General features: G+C 33.1%; 1 protein-coding gene across 11 annotated transcripts in view; it reads left to right on the top strand.

Moving 5' to 3' along the window:
- SYNE1 (spectrin repeat containing nuclear envelope protein 1) overlaps positions 1 to 19396 on the top strand; it is a 598518-nt gene that overhangs the window by 323377 nt on the left and 255745 nt on the right. For 10 of the 11 annotated variants that reach the window (XM_074187858.1, XM_074187849.1, XM_074187855.1 and 7 more), the window contains 7 exons: positions 2985 to 3341; positions 9038 to 9174; positions 10026 to 10203; positions 12025 to 12207; positions 13739 to 13882; positions 14215 to 14370; positions 17629 to 17793. In XM_074187858.1, coding sequence (XP_074043959.1) covers positions 2985 to 3341; positions 9038 to 9174; positions 10026 to 10203; positions 12025 to 12207; positions 13739 to 13882; positions 14215 to 14370; positions 17629 to 17793 — 1320 coding nt within the window. The remainder of the gene's footprint in view (positions 1 to 2984; positions 3342 to 9037; positions 9175 to 10025; positions 10204 to 12024; positions 12208 to 13738; positions 13883 to 14214; positions 14371 to 17628; positions 17794 to 19396) is intronic. The other variant, XM_074187854.1, reaches the window with a different exon arrangement.

Here is a 19396-nt window from a genome sequence, read left to right as displayed (position 1 = left end):
AACTGTCACCATTGCAACCAAGGTTGCATTCCTTTAAATTCTCTTTTTAATGAATTCCTTTGAAATTCTGCTCGCATCTTAACTATTAAATATAACTTTCACTGTTTTCTGAAAAAGAATTCCTGAAATTATTCGCAAATACCGTAACTACCAATAAAAAAATAATGTATGGAAAAATTGGGGGTTGCAAATTGGGAAAAGAGTGAAAGAATGAAATGCATGCTCATTATTTAAATCAAGTATTTCAGATCATGCCTGAGCTGGTCACACGAGATATTTTTTGTTGGCATAAGACCTCAAGGAGGAAGACAAAAATCCTTCATCCCTTCAGCCCCAATCCACCATCTAATCTAAACACTACTCACAGTTCTTTAAGTGTGGAAACTATAAAGTAAAATTTGAATTTATTTCAGACAGGAAAAGGGAGTCACTTAAATAGTCTAGTAAACTATATATAAAAATCTAAATGAAGGAGCAGGATCCCTTTACACCTTTAATCTTTCTTATGGTCCCACTCAAACATTCCAAGTGTCATTTGAATGGAATTGGAGAAAAGTATAATTGTGGAAGAGATACAAGAATCAGATGGCAATACTTTGATGCAGAACATAATTGTGAGAACCTAGAACATTTTAGGAAATGTTTTTGGAAACAGATTAAGAAAGCTGACAACCTTTGATTTTCAAATGTGAAAATTGTTTATAAATAAAAATTGATTATAAAACTAAAATACATTTATAAAATCATCCCGTGTTTTTTCCCAAATTATTTTCTTACATGGTGCAATTAAAGGAGCTTCTCGTTAGTGTTTTTGGAAAAGATTAGGACTTGATAAATATTAGAAACCAGCTAAGAAATCTGTGTGTTCATAACTCATTGTACTAATTAGATTAGAGCATTTACCTTGGAGTCAGAAAGCCCAGGTTTCAAGTAATGAATCAGAAATTCACAAGTTATATGCCTCATTTCTCTCACTTGTAAAACAAAAGAATTTGATTGAGTGACCTCTAAGGTTACCTTTAGCTCTAATTTTAGGATCTTATAACCCATGATGTATTATTATCAAGTACTACAATTTAGTTCATCTGATATGGCCAATTTTATGTAATAGTAATGTATGTGGCATATAATTTATTTCTAGCATGTGTACTATCTTTAGATCCCTCATTTTAGTGACTTGCAATTGTTTTTTTTCTGTTAATTTATAACTTTCACTCTGATCCTGATTTTTATTGATAATTTTCCTCCCATTTGGATGTAGCAGTGGTTTGAATGAATGGCCAAAAAAATAATATGATCTCATTATGTGCCAAACCCAATACTAAGCCTAGGTTATACTTTTTGTAAAATAACATTAATTCCATCCTTCAAAAAGCTTGCATTCTAATGAAGGGAACAGCACATAGAAGAGTAATAGTATCCAAGAAACATTGTTTTGGTCTAGGAAGTCAGGAGTAGTGAGTGAATTCATTGTTCAAAAGATGGATATATGCTTTCTAAGAATGATAATATTAGTTTGATTGTCCTCAGATTTGAAGGGAAAGAATGGAAGGTAAAATAGCATTTTGGGGCTATTCACATGGACAACTTTTTTAAGAACTGAATTTATAGGAACCCAGAACTCTAAGTCAGAAGCTGAAGTAGAAAATATCTTTGATACAGTATCTCATTTAATCATCACAACAACTCTATTGCTATTATTATTGTTCTCATTTTACAACTGAGGTAGCCCAGAGTCATACCACTAATAATTGTTTAAGGCAAGATTTGAACCCATTGGCTTCCTAATTCCAAGTCATAGTCTATTTATACTATCCTGCTTCCACCTTGAAAATTATTTTAAGAATAAAATTTCAATTTATTTAACAGTAATACTAACCAAAGCTTTTAAAAATCCATCTATTCCTTCTTGATGAAGAGGGAATAGATTTTCTCTTATCTATATAACACCTTCCAAAATAACATTTGTGAATCTAATTTTCTTAGTCAGGATTGAGAAAATCAGGTTAATATATAGATCAGCTGCCTTTTAATATGTCTATCCTTTTCCATCTCTGTGGAGGAAATCATGAATTAGGAAAGGCTTGTAACAGAATCCAGTATTCAAAGTAGTTCTATGGAAAGTACACATAAATCATATAGATATTCACTAATCTGGGAATTAAAAGACCATGCTGGTCACTGGCTTGCAAATATCACCTATTCCTCTCTAAGCCTCACTTTTCTCCTCTTTTAAAATGGGTTCAACTTTGACATTCTATATTTCTATATGGCCAATACTTTTATTTTTAAAAAGCAGTTATCAACCCAAGCCAATTAATGACATTGAACTTTTTGTTAAATAGTTCTATTGATTTTTTATCTCTGTGGTTCTCAAAAATTATTTCACTTAGAAAGGAAGTGCTTTGAGAAAGTTTGCTTTAACAATTTGCTTATTTCTTTTATTGCCTATAGAGGATTCATTTTTTCTTATGATTTACCATGACAGCGTATGAGTTTGCTTTCCTGGAATATAGTGAAATACAATATGAGTCGCTGTTTTGTGAAGTGAGATGAGACTGCAATCCAGATTATGTGCATAACACTGGTTCTGCCACTCCTATTTATATGCCCTTCAACCTAGAAAAAAAAAAAGTAGTGAAGTTTTATTTACTGAGCAGAATGCCACAAGTATTTTAATCACAATCAAAACATGTTTGAATACTTTAACAATGCTCTGTTTTCAGAGTCCCTGCTGGGTCTATTTCAGGATATCAAAGCTTCCTGAGGTTATATTTTTAGATTCCCCTCAAATGTTGACCATCTCCGCCTACTATAATTTAAGGGGGAGATGGGGTGGGTGGGAGGATAAAATGCTTCCCGTTCCCTGATACACTTGCTAGAAGTTCCTAGCAGGATGGGGGTCCGTCCATGCACCAGTTTAGAAATGTTCAGCCAAAGTGAATCAGAGCCTTCTTGGTTACCATGGCAATATTCCATTACAGGAGTTGATAGATTCCAGACAGATTGGTGCAAGCCGCCTAAACAGAGTGGAGTTGCTGGCTCCTGCAGTGAAACAGAGCACAGCTGCCAGTGGGTGTGAACTTATGGACACCGAGATGCAGGCCCTTCGCTCGGACTGGAAGCAGTGGGAAGACAGCGTCTTCCAAACCCAGGACTGCTTGGAGACTCTCGTTAGCCAAATGGCCCTATCGGAGCAGGAGTTCACGGCCCAAGTGGCCCAACTTGAGCAGGCCCTGGAGCACTTCACTACCCTTTTGCAAACCTGGACTCAGCAAATAGTTCTCTTGGAAGGGAAGAATACAGACCAAGAAATAGTGGATTGCTGGCATCAAGAAAAAGTAGGTTTCTCCATTTGGGGTTATTGTTACAAATGAGTTAAGTTCTCCTCGGTTACAAATAATATTTGCTAGCCGAGAAATTGAAATATTCAGACTTTATGGGAACAAAACACTTGGGACACAAGCCAAATCAGTTTGTGTGGTGTCCCAAAAGTCTTCGTGCAGTTGAAAATCTTGAAAATTAAACGTTTTGAGTTTTAAAGTTTTAAACTGTTGCAGTTCAAAAGTGCAATAAGACCTAGGGACATTCATATATTGCTATAAACATTAATTTTGTTTCAAAAGAAGTTATTTTTAGAGGCATCATTGGCCATGGGGAAAGTGTATTGATAATGAAAGCAAGTTCTTCCCCTGTGGCAGGAGGTTGTGATATATTTGATCATTTAGACACTGAAAATAAAAATGGCCTCTCTGAAGAGGCATAAATAGACTGAAAGTCATAAGTTCCTGATGTGTTGTGTGTGTGTGTGTGTGTGTATGTGTTGTGTCTGTATGTGTTTTACAGGCTACATAATTTACAGTGATAACAGTACAGTACTACAACACAGAATAGACTGTTGGATTCTTTTAGAGATAATGGAGAATGATTGCCCTAGTATATGCCCTATTTATGCTTTCTGACATCTATAATTGAATTATTTTGTTAATAGAACTATTCTATCTCCATTCTGTCTCTCCCTGCCTGCTTGGGGGAGTGTCTGTTTATATCTCTCTGTTTTTGTGTGTGTGTGTGTGTGTGTGTGTGTGTGTCCTCTTTTACTCTAAGGTCTGTTTCTTTGGGTTGAAAGTCAGAAAACAGCAACGGAGATAATGCATTTTTTAAAAAATGAACTTTTACCATCCTTTCCTTTTCTCCATTTTGTTTTACTACTAAGTAGACTCTGTGAAATTGAAATGTGCAGTTTTGTATAATTATGAATCATAGCTATCCTTATAAGGAAGCCTAAGAAAACTTCTCTGTTTCCATTTCTGTTAGCTCTACTTCAGATTTTAGGAGAGAGGAAAGGCATATTTCTAGTTTTATTGGTGGAAAAGATTAGTTAAACACAAAGAATTTTATAAATTTAGATTATTAAAGTTACAAAAAGGTCATCTCCACCACGTCCTCCTCCTCCTCTTCCTTCTCCAATTGAGGATTAGTTCAAGCAGAATATTTTACTGTTTAACCACTAAATGAGACTTCCTTAGTAACTCTTGGCTCCTGGCTCTTGGATTTTTTCTTTCTTTCAGATCCTTTTGGTCATTCAGATTTTTTAAGGAACTTAATAATGGTTATCAATCAGTTCAAAGAAAGAGGACTAAGGAAATTATAATACCACAAATAACCAATGTTAATAACAACTTAACATGGAAAAATCATTTGGCTTACTATCTATATTCTGTTATACTTGATCAGGGTTATTAAGCCAATTAACTAGTACCATTCTTTTGAAAGAAAAGAATATTGTCTCTACCTTGGAATAAAAATTTTAAAAGAATTTGCTCATAATTAAATTTACATTACTCTTTCAGAATTATAGAGATTCTGTTGTTAAAAGTAGTATAGAATGGATATGCTACTTGAACAATACAATGGCAAAGACTGGCCTTTAAGAGTACAAAAGAATCTGTTCTGTGCTTTCATGTAAAGACATTTCAAGCTGAATTATTTTTTCAAGGAAATTGAAAGGCAAAAAAGACAATTTGAAAGCAAATTTCTAAGTTATAAGGATTCATTTTAATTGCATTTTAAAAGAACCATTAAGTCCAAAAGAACCATTTAAGTATGAGAAGTAATACTTAAAAATACAAGTATTTTCTCTCTATTGTAATATTTAATTTTGATTGGTATTTTTTTATTCCTTATATGGTATTTATTTTATGGGTTATATGTTTAATAGAATAGTCTATTGATACTTTTAATTCTTAGGCTAAAACAATTGTAAATATTAATGTAATGATTCAAATAAAAATTCTAAATGACTTTCCATTTTTATAAAGTTTATTCCTATATTCATTTTATATGCCATCTGCCCTCCATTAGTTGAAAGACACAATTACCATGTTTCCACTTCAACTCAATATACTTCATTTCTGCTTAGGAAAATACTTTACTTTTTTGTCATCCCAAGTTTCCTTCTCAGTGAGTCAACTTTTGAGTGTTGGCATGATTATCAGAAATACTGCCACAAAATGAACATTTTTTGCTTTGATGAATCAATGTATCCATGATTTCACTGGTGTTATGCTTTTGGCATTGATGCATGGATATAATATGTTTATGTTCTTAGAATTTTATTAAATTTACATGCATGTTTCACTAACTGCTGATTTCCATTGCTAAACAAACAAATTTTATGCTTAAAATATTATATAGCTTCTCCCATTGTTACTCCTAGTATTATTGCTGAAAGTATTGTTTATAGAATAGATATAACTTTTGAGCCACCATAAATTTTTAATGAATCCCAGAAAGATTGGATGTCTTATATATTTGTGTAGAATTATCCTGGGAATATTTACTAACTGTAGTACTAATCCCAGAATTTTTCAAGCTTTTACTTTCCTTAGAAGAATGAGGCTAATGATGATACCATCCTCTTTATTATACAATGGTTGGTAAAATAAAACTGTCTTCAAGTAAATGCATATGTATATATGCATATATGCCTTTATTTGCATTATATCTTCGTATGTGTGTATATATATATATATATATATATATATATATATACACATATATATGAGCACATAAAACAGACTCTACTAAAACTTGGCCATCATATTTCAAAAGGCATATTTGTATTACTAATGACTCTTTTAACAGCCAATGATTGCTTGTTAACATTTCAAAGTGAATATAATTTGGTAATGCATAAATAAACCATTCCACTAGAGATTCATTTTAGGACTAATATAGCCTAATAATTATAAAAATGAAAAACTTTATTAAAATGCTTTCTATTTTGGTACTTGCTTAATATAGAGCTTTAAGGTTTATAGAACTCTTTGCCACAAACTTGTAAAGTAGTGAATTCATGTGTTATTACATGCTGGTTTATATATTTGGAAAATCGAACCTTCATCATGGAACAACTATGTCCCAAGTACCTACTGTACTTAGGCAAGCACCTTAGAAGGCTGGAGGTGGGGCAGAACATATACATATGTAAATATAGAAAAAAAATACAAGATAATTTAGAAAGGAGGACAAATAACCCTTGGCAAGCCGGGGAATCAGAAAAGACTTCATAGAGAAGGAAATGTTTTAATCTGTCTCTTGAAGGATTTGAGGGATTCTAAGAAGTGGAAGTGAATTTTAGGTCAGAGAAGATAAATGATTTCCCAAAAGTATCATGGTTAGTAAGCATCAGGGTCAGTATTTCAATCCAGGAAACCTAGCACTAGATCCTGTGGGCTTTTCATGAAATCATGCTGGTGCCTGCCGTTGATATCACCAGTCAATAAGGAACAACACATCCCAGATTTTCATGAAATTTTAATTGTAATTTATGCCAATATTTTGTTTATTTGCTCCCTTTTAAATAAAGTTACCATGGCACTTAGAACACTGAATTATTCTCTAGATGTGAGTGATTTCCTCATATCCAGTTTTAAAAATGTGAAATAAATGTTTTGATTTTTTTTCTGAAAAAATTAGAGCATTTCTTCCTATTGTGAGGATCTAACTCAGGTTATGTAAGAGTATTTTTGTTTAAATTTAGTCATTTTCTGAAACCAAACCAGATCTTGAAAAATTAAGTATAAAGAAGAAAGAAATGTAGTGTATGTGCTATGCCTTTATCTTCTATTTTAATCCTAAATAAAAGGACTTTAAGCTTTGTAAACCTTTGTCATATAAAGCAATACCATATAATGTATGAATTTTATATATTTATATTTATTATATAAATATATTTATATTTATTATATATTATATATATATATTTATATATTATAAAAATACATTTTATATATTTAGTTTACCTAATTTCCCATGTAGAATATTTCAGTCAATTCATCAATACACATTTACCAATACATAATAAAATCATATCCTATCTTATACTTTAGAAAATGTTTTCAGTTTCTCCCATTTCTTCTGAAGCAGTGATGACTTATTCTAGCAAAAAGTTGACTTTCATCACATAGTATTGTAGAGTTTAGGACTTGGATTCAGGATCAAGATTTGAACCCCAGTTCTGCTCCTTACAGCTTGAGCCAAACCTTTTGACATCTCTGTTCCTAACATTTTTCATTTCTAAAATAATAGAACTGGACACAATAAATGTGTATTATACATATATATATATATATATACATATGTATATACAATAATGTATACATACTCAAGTAGCACATCTTGATACCTATGAGTGAAAAGAAAAGTTATTTAAAATTAACTAGTTCATGAACTGTATATTTATGTGAAGCTTCATAGATATTTTATACCGAACTAAAGAGCCATTTATTCAATAAAAGCTTTGTCAGATATTAATTTCCTGTTCAAAATTGTCTCTCTCTCTCTTGAGTTCTTAGATCCTAGCCAAAGACATGTCTGCAGTAGTGAACAATAATACTTATATACAGCAAAATTAATAATAATCAAAAGATCTCTTTTGCTTTAGAGATTTTTCACAGTGTTGTATAGTTACCCCTTCCACATCACAGAGTTTAGGGGCATGGTACTCCCATGATTTGGAAAATCCATGTACAATTTTTGGCCCTCCCTTTGTACCAAGGACACTTGATTTTGTTTCCCTTTTTCTTTTATTTGCTGTTTATAGAATCTTATTTTAAAAATTTGGGTTAAATGATTGGTCATAAGCTCTATGTTGTCTGCAACCTCCACAAATTTCTCAAAAATTATCACCTAATTTTTATGCCGATCCTTGAGGTATTGAAACCAAAATGTAAAGTCATGATATGAAAGGGATAATCATACAATATCGGTGTGATACAAGAAGGAAACATTTTATAATAGCTAGAGAGTGTAACTGGAGCCAAGAACTCCTACATCCAAGTCTTAACATCTAATACATATTGACAGTGTGACCCTGTATAAGTCATTTAACATCTCAGTGCAATTATTTGGTCCTCTCTAAGACAAGCTGAAGGAAAAATGCTGACCTTATTGGGAGAGGAAACTTCTTGTCTGGAAATTCTCTACGTTACTGAAAACACAGATGATTCCCTCACTCTTGGTATATACATTATAAAAACCTGAGATCATTAGTAGTCCATCTCGTATAAAGACAATTCTTAAAGGTGAATTTAAAAGTATACTATATGAATTGTCTTTTTTTGTTTTGTTATTTTGTTGTTCGTTCTTTTCTTTTTTTATTCTGAAGAGCTAGTTCTTTCAATTAAAATAGTTCCTTTATTTTTCAGTGTAACATATCTTTATTCTGTGGTCTGAGCATACCTAGAATATTGGATACTTTTTGTCTTCCTCTTGCTCATTGAAGCTTATTATTCATAGTGATCATAGCAGAGTACACCTAGGGCATATAAAAAGTCTCAAGCACAGTATGATTGCTGCATATCAGAATGGGTATTGGACAATGATTATTGATTTTGAATATTAGTTTTCAATCATTCTCATTATGTTTTCTCACTCCTCCATTAATACAGAGAGAAAATTAAAAGTTGCAAGATATTTTTTTAAGGTGGAAAAATACTATTATAATGATTCTTTCTATTTTAATCCCTGTTAGGAAATATTGGATGCACTGGGGAAAGCAGAACACTTGACTGAGGAGCTCAAATCTCAGTTAAATGATCTTTGTAGATTTTCTAGAGACCTTAGTACTTACAGCGGAAAAGTTTCTGGTTTAATTAAAGAGTACAACAGGTAAGTATATTTATTTATGTATAAACATGTATTTGACTGAACTAGGCCAACTAAATTATATTAATATGAGTATTAATGACTCACTTCTCAATTATACTTAAAATTATGCAGATTGGCCTTTTAATTATTGCTTAATAATTTTATAATGTTGTTATTTTATAGTGACAATGGTTTATATTTCTTTATTTTCTTTATTTTTCTTCTTTAAAATGAGGTTAAATGACTTACCCAAGGTCACACAACTAGGTAATTATTAGATGTCTGAGACTGGATTTGAACTCAGATCCTCCTAACTCCAAGGCCAGTACTCTATCTATAGTGGCACCTAGCTGCCCCTATTTCTTTATTTTTTACAGATTTTAATAAAAAGGAAAATAGGAATAGAGAAGGTTGATCTTTTATGTTTTTATGATCTGAATTCTCACAAATTCATCAATATAGAAATATTTCAATATTTTGTATTCTTTAATTTAAATAGATATGAACCTTTTGGGGAGGCAGAATGATAGAATAGAAAGAATTCTGGATTAAAATTCAGAAGAATCAGTTTTGTCCAATTCAGCTTTGCCATTGAGTAGATATATACTCTTGGACAAATCACCTAATTCCTCTGAGTTTTCATTTATTCAGTGGTAAAATGAACTTTTTATAATCTTTAAATTTACTGCTATTTTGATGGATCTATCTCTATGACTGTGATTTTTTTTTCTTAAAGTTCCTTCTAGCTTTAACAGGTTCTCTAGCTGATTCAATTTAGAGCAAATAATTTGAGGTGAGGTTGGTATTTATCATGCATAATTTAAATATTTATTTTTCTCCTTTTATTTTCTTCTCTGTAATGATTTGTTTAGTCTTTGTTTGAAAGTATCCAAGGATTGTCAGAATAAAGAACAGATTTTACAGCAACGATTTCAAAAAACCTTCAGGGATTTTCAACAGTGGCTAGTCAATGCAAAAATCACTACAGCCAAATGTTTTGATGTGCCTCAAAGTATTTCTGAAGTATCAACAAATTTACAGAAAATACAGGTAACTTATTACTCATCTCTGCTGAATATATAAATCCATGTCTAGTATTTGTTGTATATTCATATTTGCTGTTTCTGAAAGTCATGAATCTAAAAAACAAATCCTGATTTTTAAAAAAGAAAAAAAAAATTAAAGATAAAAGTCCTGACTGAAAGGTCTAAGAGTGAATTTAAAGTGAAGCTAGTCTATATGTCTAAATGTACAAAAATGGGAAGGAAGGGAGCATTATGTTCAGACTTATATTAAAGTAGTAACCACAAACATTTTACTCAAGTAGAATCTTTCACTTTAAACAAACACTTTGTAGGGATCCTGCTAAGACAAACTAATGACTAAATGTAAATGACACATTACTGAGCATGTTTAGTTATTGATTCTAGTCCAAGGGAAAAACAAATCTCAATCCCATAATCCATTCATCTTGACCAATCTCCACAATGACTGGGCACACATATTTCAATTCAATTTACCTTTTAAAAACATGTTTTCATCTTGGAGAGAGTGGAAAACTGCATTTACTATTTGCTTGTCTGATGTTAATTTTTTTTCCCTTGTGGAATCCCTTGGGTATTTTAACATTTCCCCGGATTCCCCAAAAGAAAGTTTGAAAAACATAAATTTACAATGTTTCTACATTTACCTAAGAGGGTAGATTAAATCTCATCTTACTTTGCGCATAGCAAACACAAAAATTCATTGAGTTGAGGTGAATTTTAAAAATTCTAGGTATGTCCCTAAATACTTCTACTTCAATAAATCTTTTAGCCATCCACTGTGTCTGATGTAGTCTAATTGGCCTAGAGAACATAAAAACCAAAATGAAATGCTCCCTTTGCCCTCAAGAGACATTTAATTTTATGGGGGACATAATATATATGAGAAAAAATGCAAAGTATATACAAAGTAATTTAAAGAGGGATAGAGTCCAAATAATATTCACCTTTGAATGATTTAATAAGTGAATAATATCAAATTAATTTGTACAGCATTTGCAGCCTATTTTTTTGCAGGAATGTTATTACATAAAATCAAACAAAATGCATAAATAGTTTGAAAATCACCAGTTCCATCACACACTTCAATTTCACATGCCTGTCCACCCTGAAGATCTGAGTTGAAATCCTGCCTTGGACACTTTAAGCTGTGTGATCCTGGATAAGTCACTTGACTTTTCATCTCAGATTCCTTTTCTGAAAAACAGAGATAAAAAGAGCACCTCATGTGCAAACCTTTGTAAACCTTAGAGTGCTATATAAATGCTAATTCTTTTATTTTTTTTAATGGAAACTAACCTTAAGAGTATGGCCATGTAAAGGAGGGAAAAGGAATAAGCACATCATCATCATCATCATCAACAAGATTTTAGCATTTAATATAAGCCAGTCATTGTGCTAAGCTCTTTATAATTATTATTTCATTTGATTCTCACAAAATCCTTTGAGGAAGGTGCTATTATTATTATTCTATTTCACATATGGAAAACTGAGGTATAAAGGTTAAATGACTTACCCGGAGTTAAATATCTGGTAGATCTGACGCTGGATTTGAACTCTGGTCTTCCTGATTCCAGACTCACTGCACCACCTATTTTTTTAAAAAAGAACCCACTGGGTACCAAGCACTCTACTAAGCATTTTTATGAATTTTATCTCATTTAATTCTCATAAAACCCTTTTGAGATAAGTGCTTTATGTAATAAAGCATCTAAATTAAAAATAGTTTATCCGAATTAACTTGGATTTGACTGAAAATTAAATAGAAAAACTATTTTATGATTGTCTTAAATGTCATTTCATTTTGATTGACCTGTTTTCTTTCTAGGAATTCTTATCAGAAAGTGAAAATGGGCAGCACAAGTTAAACATGGTTATATCCAAAGGAGAACTTCTGAGTACTCTTATCACAAAAGAGAAGGCTAAATCTGTCCATGACAAAGTGGTCACTGCAAAAGATGACTGGAAAGGATTTTACTCCAACCTCTGTCAAAAGGAATCTACCCTAGAGGTATGGGACCAATCTGATGGAAACTTTATTTTTTTAAAACCACATGCCTAATGATCTAAATTTTTCTGACCATAATTTTCAGTCATTATCCCTCACTGAAAACTGCTCTAAAATTCCAACTTCCAGGACTGAAAGTATAAGACTTACTGAGAAAGTAAATTATAGGTGCATAAATCATGGCTTGTATTACAGATTTATTATATTCCATCCCAATAGAAACAATAAGATTAGAATTTAAACTACATTATGTACTGTTTTATTGAAAACACACCTCCTAAAATTACTGAAATTTAAAAAAAGGTACTGAGGGTCAGATTTATATTTTGATTAGTAGAAATGAAAATTTTTCTACTAGTGGATCTTAGGAAAATATACATACCATAAGATTTTTTATCTATATATATAGACAAAATCTTAATAGGTATATTATATATACATATATATGTGTATATACATATACACACACATACACAAAGAGAAAGAGACAGACAAAGTGAGTGAGAGAAAGGGAAAGGAAGAGAGAAAAGAGAGAGGGTGAAAGGGAGAGAGGGAGAGAGGAAAAGATTTTAATCTGAGGTAACATATCACAATGTTTTTGTGTAATAAGTCACACAATAGTAAGATAACTTTTTTCTCTAAATTCATCAGTTGTATACATTTTATGAGAGACTTTAAAAGGGGAGGAAGGAAGAAATTATGTATCAGAATTGATAAATGATGCTAAAGCATTTTATATATTAAATATATTAAAAATATATTAAATATATTAAAAATATAGAAAAAAGGAATGAGACCTTTACTTCTCTTGTGTAACTTTTCTTATATAAATTGTCCTTCTACCAAAGCTATTTTGCATTTAACTGGACTGTGATATTTAATTGTCAATGCAAAGTCTAGAACAGAGGTCACATTTACTTCTGGCTTAAAAAGTTTAATTCTTAGTGTTCATTTTCTGGGGCAAGTTTCAAGAATTCCCTGACTGCTCTATCTCACTTTTGTTCCTCTGATAAACTCTATTGTTTTGTGTCTAGAGCTCTTGACAAGTCAGGGCCTAACTTCAAGCTCACTCTCTTCCATTTCCCAGCTGTGTCAACATAAGGAAGATACTTAAAGCTCTCTAACTTCAGTTTCCTTGTCTGTAAAATGAAAGTAATAATACTTGAATTATTTGTCGCACAGAGTAGTTGTAAGGAAAAGTTAATTAAAGAATCTAGAGTTATGCTTACTTGGTCAGTGATAGGGACAGAAAGGTAAGATTAGTAGTATGCCTTGAAAGATATCTTGGAGATGGAGAGAAGAAAGGAAGACATTATATCTGAGGGAATCATTTTATAAGGGAATCATTTATCATGCCCAAATGTTGGGCATGAGATTGAACAGTAGAACACATAGATGGGAAAATGGCTTGGGCCTAGATTGTGAAGGTCCATGAAAGTCAGAGGAAGGAATTTTGATTTTTATGCTCAAAGCAAGAGGGAAACATTGAAGGGTTTTGAAAAGTTATCTTTATAGTGATCCACTCTCTTTGCAGAACCTAAAGATCCAAATGAAGGACTTTGAAGTGAGCGTAGAGCCAGTGCAGGACTGGCTGAACAAAACTGAGAAGATGGTACGCGAAAGCAGTAGTCGACTACATGATTTGCCTGCAAAGAGGAGAGAGCAGCAGAAGCTTCAGGTGACAAGACCCTATGATCCATTTTTTCTTTTGGGTAACACATAGTGCATGTTGAGCCAGTGGAGGTCTGCTGTTTCAGTTTAGCCATTCTAAGGATAAATTTGATCCCTTCAATTCTGTAAAAAAGTGTTGTCTTCTGACTTGGCCCTGAAAATTACTTAAATTTATTTTCTTTCTTTCTTACTGTACTCTAGGTAAGCTTAAAAAAATACGGTCTCTAAGATTCACTTGTTGCTTGCTAGTGTTGATTTCTGCTATTTGGGTCGAAGCTCTGTTTGTGGCATGCTTTTTCCCCTTGACCCCTTAATAGTAAACTTGCTTGTGCTTTACAGTCTGTCCTAGAGGAAATAAACTGCCATGAGCCTCAGCTCACCAGGCTCAAAGAAAAAGCTCAGCAGCTGTGGGGAGGACAAGCTGCCGGCAAAAACTTTACGCACAGAGTGTCCCAGCTGTCTTCTCAGTACCTAGCACTGAGCAATTTAACAAAGGTAATGAATGTGCAGTGTGCGCCTTCGTGTGGGGTATTTACTGAAATGTTTAAAAATATCTTGATTTTTATCAAGGATTTTATCAGGATCACATCCTACTGCTGTGTCTATAGTGTGTCTGGTCTATCCAGTGTGTGTCCCAGCGCTGCCCATCTCGTGGAGAAAAGGATTCCTTAAATGTGATTCCCCTGCCTTGTGTGCCAGCTGTCTCAGCTACAATGCCTTACCACAGCTTGTCTCCAAGAGACAAAGGAGACTTCATGGAGTAATTAGGGCTAAAATGTATGATATGTCTGCATTAAGTAAGTGCTCTACAGTTATTGTCTGATTTGATCCTCAACAACCCTGTGAAGTAGATGCTGTTGCTATCCACATTTTATAACGGAGAAAACTGAGGTAGAGAGAGGTCAAGCAACAACAGCAACAATAACAAAGAAATATAGTGCTTACCAGGTACCAGGCCTTGCCTAAATACTTTACAATTATTATCTTATTTGATCCTCACAACAACCCTAGAAGCAGAAGCTATTATTGTCCTCAGTTTACAGATAAGTAGCAAAAGCAGCAGTAGAAGTAGCAAAAGTAGCAGCAGCAGCAACAGTAGCAGCAGCAGCAGAAATAGTAGCAATAGTAGCCAATAGCAGCTCTAGCAGCTTTAGCAAAAGTAGTAGTCGCATTAGCAATAGCAGCAGCAGCAGTAGCAGTAGGAGTAGGAGTAGGAGTAGGAGTAGTAGTAGTAGTAGTAGTAGTAGTAGTAGTAGTAGTAGTAGTAGTAGTAGAAGTAGCAAAAGTACTAACAACTACAGCAGTAGTAGTTGTAGTACTAATAGCTAACATTTATTTAGAGTTCATAAAGTGTGGGGCGGCTAGGTGGCACAGTGGATAGAGCACTGGCCCGGGTATCAGGAGGACCTGAATTCAAATGCCGCCTCAGACACTTAATAATGACCTAGCTGTGTGGCCTTGGGCAAGCCACTTAACCCCATTGCCACACACACACACACACACACACACACACACACACACACAACAAAAACCCCTAGAGTTTACAAAGTTCCTGCCACTGTCATACTACTTAATGTCTTTGATTCTCACAAAAACACTGGGAGCAATTATTTTTAACCACTATTTAACAAAACAGGAAATTGAGGCTGAAGTTAATTGTGTTGCCTAAGGCCAGAGAGCAAAGTGTCTGAGGCCAAATTTGAATTCAGGTCTTTCAGATTCTAATTCAAGGTATCTCTTTATTTACTGTGCAACCTCTGCTTCTTGATTGTAAAGTACACATGTTCTAGCTTGCTAGCAAATTCTGTGGAAGACAGTTTTGTCTTCCAATTTTGGTTTTAAAAGAAAAACTCCTGAATTTATGGAGAAAATTTCATTTCCTCCTTACTTCCCTCAATATGTCTAAAAATTGGTCCCCTTTAGGAAAACATACCCTTAAAAGCATTTTAGTTTGAAGGAGTTTAAATTAGATTAAAAATAATGGAATCGATATAGTAACTACTAGTAGCAATTCACATTTTTATAAAGCTTATTAATCTAGTGTTTTTCTAAAACATCACATTATGGCACTAGGATATAGGGGATTTGCTAGATTTGCTAAGTGGTCAGTAACAACTATCTTAATAACTCATGTTGTGTTTTAAAGTTATACTGACACAACATTTTAGATAACTCTAGTTCAACATTAGAACAAGGACCTGACTAAGAACTAGCACTAAACATGGTAGTTGTTAATGCCTTAGTTAAGAATCTTAATTCTGAACCAGCTTTGTAGAACAGTCCTATCTCATAAATGATATGCCTAATATCATTGACCATTGTGACCTGTAACTATGGTATAATGTAAGAGAGTGAGTTGTATCTGGTGTGAACAGCTTTAGCAATTCAGTTTGGTCATATTTAGGTCAGACATTTCTCATATTTAATGTGAACTCATCTGTTTTGCAATGTTCTCTGTAGAAAGCAGATAGAAGTCTTCAGGGTAATCACTGCAGAATTAGTCTATAGGAACACTCTTCTGTTTCTTCTTTCTTTCTTTTTCTTTTTTTCTTCTTTTGTTTCTTCTTTTTCTTCTTTATCTGTTTCTTCTTCCTTCTTCTTCTGTTTCTTCTTGTCTTGCCAAGTAAAATTAAAACAGCTCACCTTGGTATAAAAATATTTAAAAGATGCATATTATATGCTATATTATGTGAGATAAAGAAACTATTAATTATTATTTAAAATGTGAACTGAAAAACTTCAAGGCAAAGAAGAGAGTTTGGATTAAGAGTCCTGCAACATTCGATTCCTATCTTTGATGCATGCTATCCCTTAATCTTAAATGCCCCAGATAACTCTCTAAGGGCTCCATGGTGCAGAACTATAGTAGGTCTGCATTAGTAGAGGAGATTTCCGCTTTAGAATTTCCCTAAATCTGGGCAGCTAGGTGGCGCAGTGGATAGAGCACCGGCTCTGGAGTCAGGAGTACTTGAGTTCAAATCCAGCCCTAGCTGTGTGGCCTTGGGCAAGCCATTTAACCCCATTGCCTTGCCAAAAAAAAAAAAAAGAATTTCCCTAAATCAAATAAATGAAGACTTAAACCTCACCTGACCAATAAAATATAGTGACATTTATATCCTTAATAGACTATATATAATAGGGGCGGCTAGGTGGCGCAGTGAATAGAGCACCGGCCTTGGAGTCAGGAGTACCTGGGTTCAAATGCAGTCTCAGACACTTAATAATTACTTAGCTGTGTGGCCTTGGGCAAGCCACTTAACCCCATTGCCTTGAAAAATCTAAAAAAAAAAAAAAAAAACAAATAGACTATATATAATAGTGTAACTACATTGTATATAAGTGAATTGTTAGAGGGCTTTGACTTGCATGAGTCTATAATATGCAGATTAAAATCCAACTGTAAGTCTGAGAAAAAGACCAAAATGAAATACAAATGCAAAATAAAGGCAATAATATAGAAGTTATTAATGATAAAGAAATGTTATCATTGTCGAGACTTGTGACCAAAGTCGTTGTTGTTCTTAAGACTGTAATAGAGTATTTAATTTATATATTTCCAAATTGTACTTGTTATTTAGGATATAATCCAGTTAAAATATTACCTCATATCTCAAAGATCATGAATTTCTCTATGAATATTGTCACCTTTCTTTTGTGAAGCTCAAAAATTATTTTTTTAAAATATTTTCAGAGTTATTTGAATATTTAAGCTATGGAATTCAATAGAAGCTGAAAATCTTTTGTGAATTTCAGGAGAAAGTTTCACGATTGGATAGAATAGTAGCTGAACACAACCAGTTTTCTCTCAGTATTAAGGAGCTACAAGACTGGATGACAGATGCAGTTCATATGCTGGAATCCTACTGTCAGCCAACTTCTGACAAAAGTGTCCTGGACAGCAGAATGCTGAAGCTGGAGGTAGGAATTCTTCCTTGGTCATATTCAGAGTATGAGGAATCTATTTCCATAGAAATATTTGTCTCCATTTTTCTGAAATAGCTTACATGTGGTCTTATTTGAGATCAATTAAATCAAATTAAATTAAAATTCCACCTCTGTTATTTACCACTGTGTTGTGAGCGACTGCAACATGTTATTTAAATTCTAAGATTTTGCACTTCTGATTTATAAAAAGGGTATATATTATAGTGGAAAGATCAGTGCTTTGGAATTAGAAGATTTGGAGTTCAAATCATACTTATGCTTTGCAATTATTATCTTATTTTATACTTACAACTTACTTTCTGCAATTTGAGTAAGTTGTCTGACCTCCCTGGGTCTCAGTTTCCTGCAGTACAAAATAAGGCAGTTGAATTATTCCATAATTCTAAAATCTTGGGTAGTGTTAATGATCCTAGGACTAAAGTTGCTTTCAGATCTAAGTCATGCTATCCTGTGACTTTAAGAACACAGAGAGCTAAATTGGGGATTTTGTCTGTGGTCCAGGATAGGAATTTACAAACATTCACATATTATTTGACCAAAAGTATTTTTTCATCTGTTGCCAACATTTGCAACGACAGCCAGATGTGAGCTCAGAGTCTAGAATTCACAAATAGAAAATGTGCATTTTAAAGAAATGTTTTGATAAAACATTCTATAGGGTAAAACATTTATCATGTTTGTTAATTAATATTTATATGTTACATATTAATTGTTTCCTCACAAGCTTTATTGGCATAATTTTCCACCTGACTTTTAGATTTATTCCCTTCCTTGGTATAATTTCTAAATTAGGATTGTTACTGTTGTGCAAAAATGTTGAGAATTTGAAATTTAAGGTGAATGTTAAATTTTTAAAAAATATAATTGGGAGGGGGGTATCTAGGTGGCACAGTGGATAGAGCACTGGCCCTGGAGTCAGTAGGACCTGAGTTCAAATCCAGACTCAAACAGCTAATAATTGCCTAGCTGTGTGGCCTTGGACAAGTCACTTAACCCCATTACCTAGCAAAAAATATTAAATTAAAAATATTATTAGAAAAAATTAGTGATTTAAATATATATATTTGAATGTACCAAAGCTAGTTTTTATGTGTTACCTAATTAAAGTTTCTTTAGAAGCTTTTTTTGGTGGGGAGAAGAGGAAGAATGCAGGGATTGAAATTATCAGGTGACCTTACCTTAGGCCATATAATATATACCTGGTAACTAGGTGGTATAGTGGCAGGTACAATGGTTTGAATATTGACCTGGAATCACTTATGAACTGGATAATTGCAAGCAAGACTTAGATTTTGTCTGGTCCAGGGGAGGCTTTAGTAATTGTTGCTAAAACAAAAATAATCAACTTTGAAGAGGCAGTGGAAAAGCAAGCACACTAATTCACTTTTGGTGAAACTCTGAATGGGTTTAACCATCCTGGAAAATGAGTTGAAATTATTTGAAAGAAATAACAAAATATTGTAAACCCTTTAATCCTACTAATGGGCATATCTCATTATAAGGTTCAAATGAGATATCATTTTAAAATATTTAGCATAGAAATAAAAAAGGTGCTATATAAATAGTTATTCTCTCC

This window comes from Macrotis lagotis, chromosome 5, assembly GCF_037893015.1.
Source record: "Macrotis lagotis isolate mMagLag1 chromosome 5, bilby.v1.9.chrom.fasta, whole genome shotgun sequence".
Taxonomy (NCBI): Eukaryota; Metazoa; Chordata; class Mammalia; order Peramelemorphia; family Peramelidae; genus Macrotis; species Macrotis lagotis.
The sequence above is the reverse complement of the archived record's forward strand: the minus strand, read 5'-3'. Positions and strand labels throughout refer to the sequence as shown.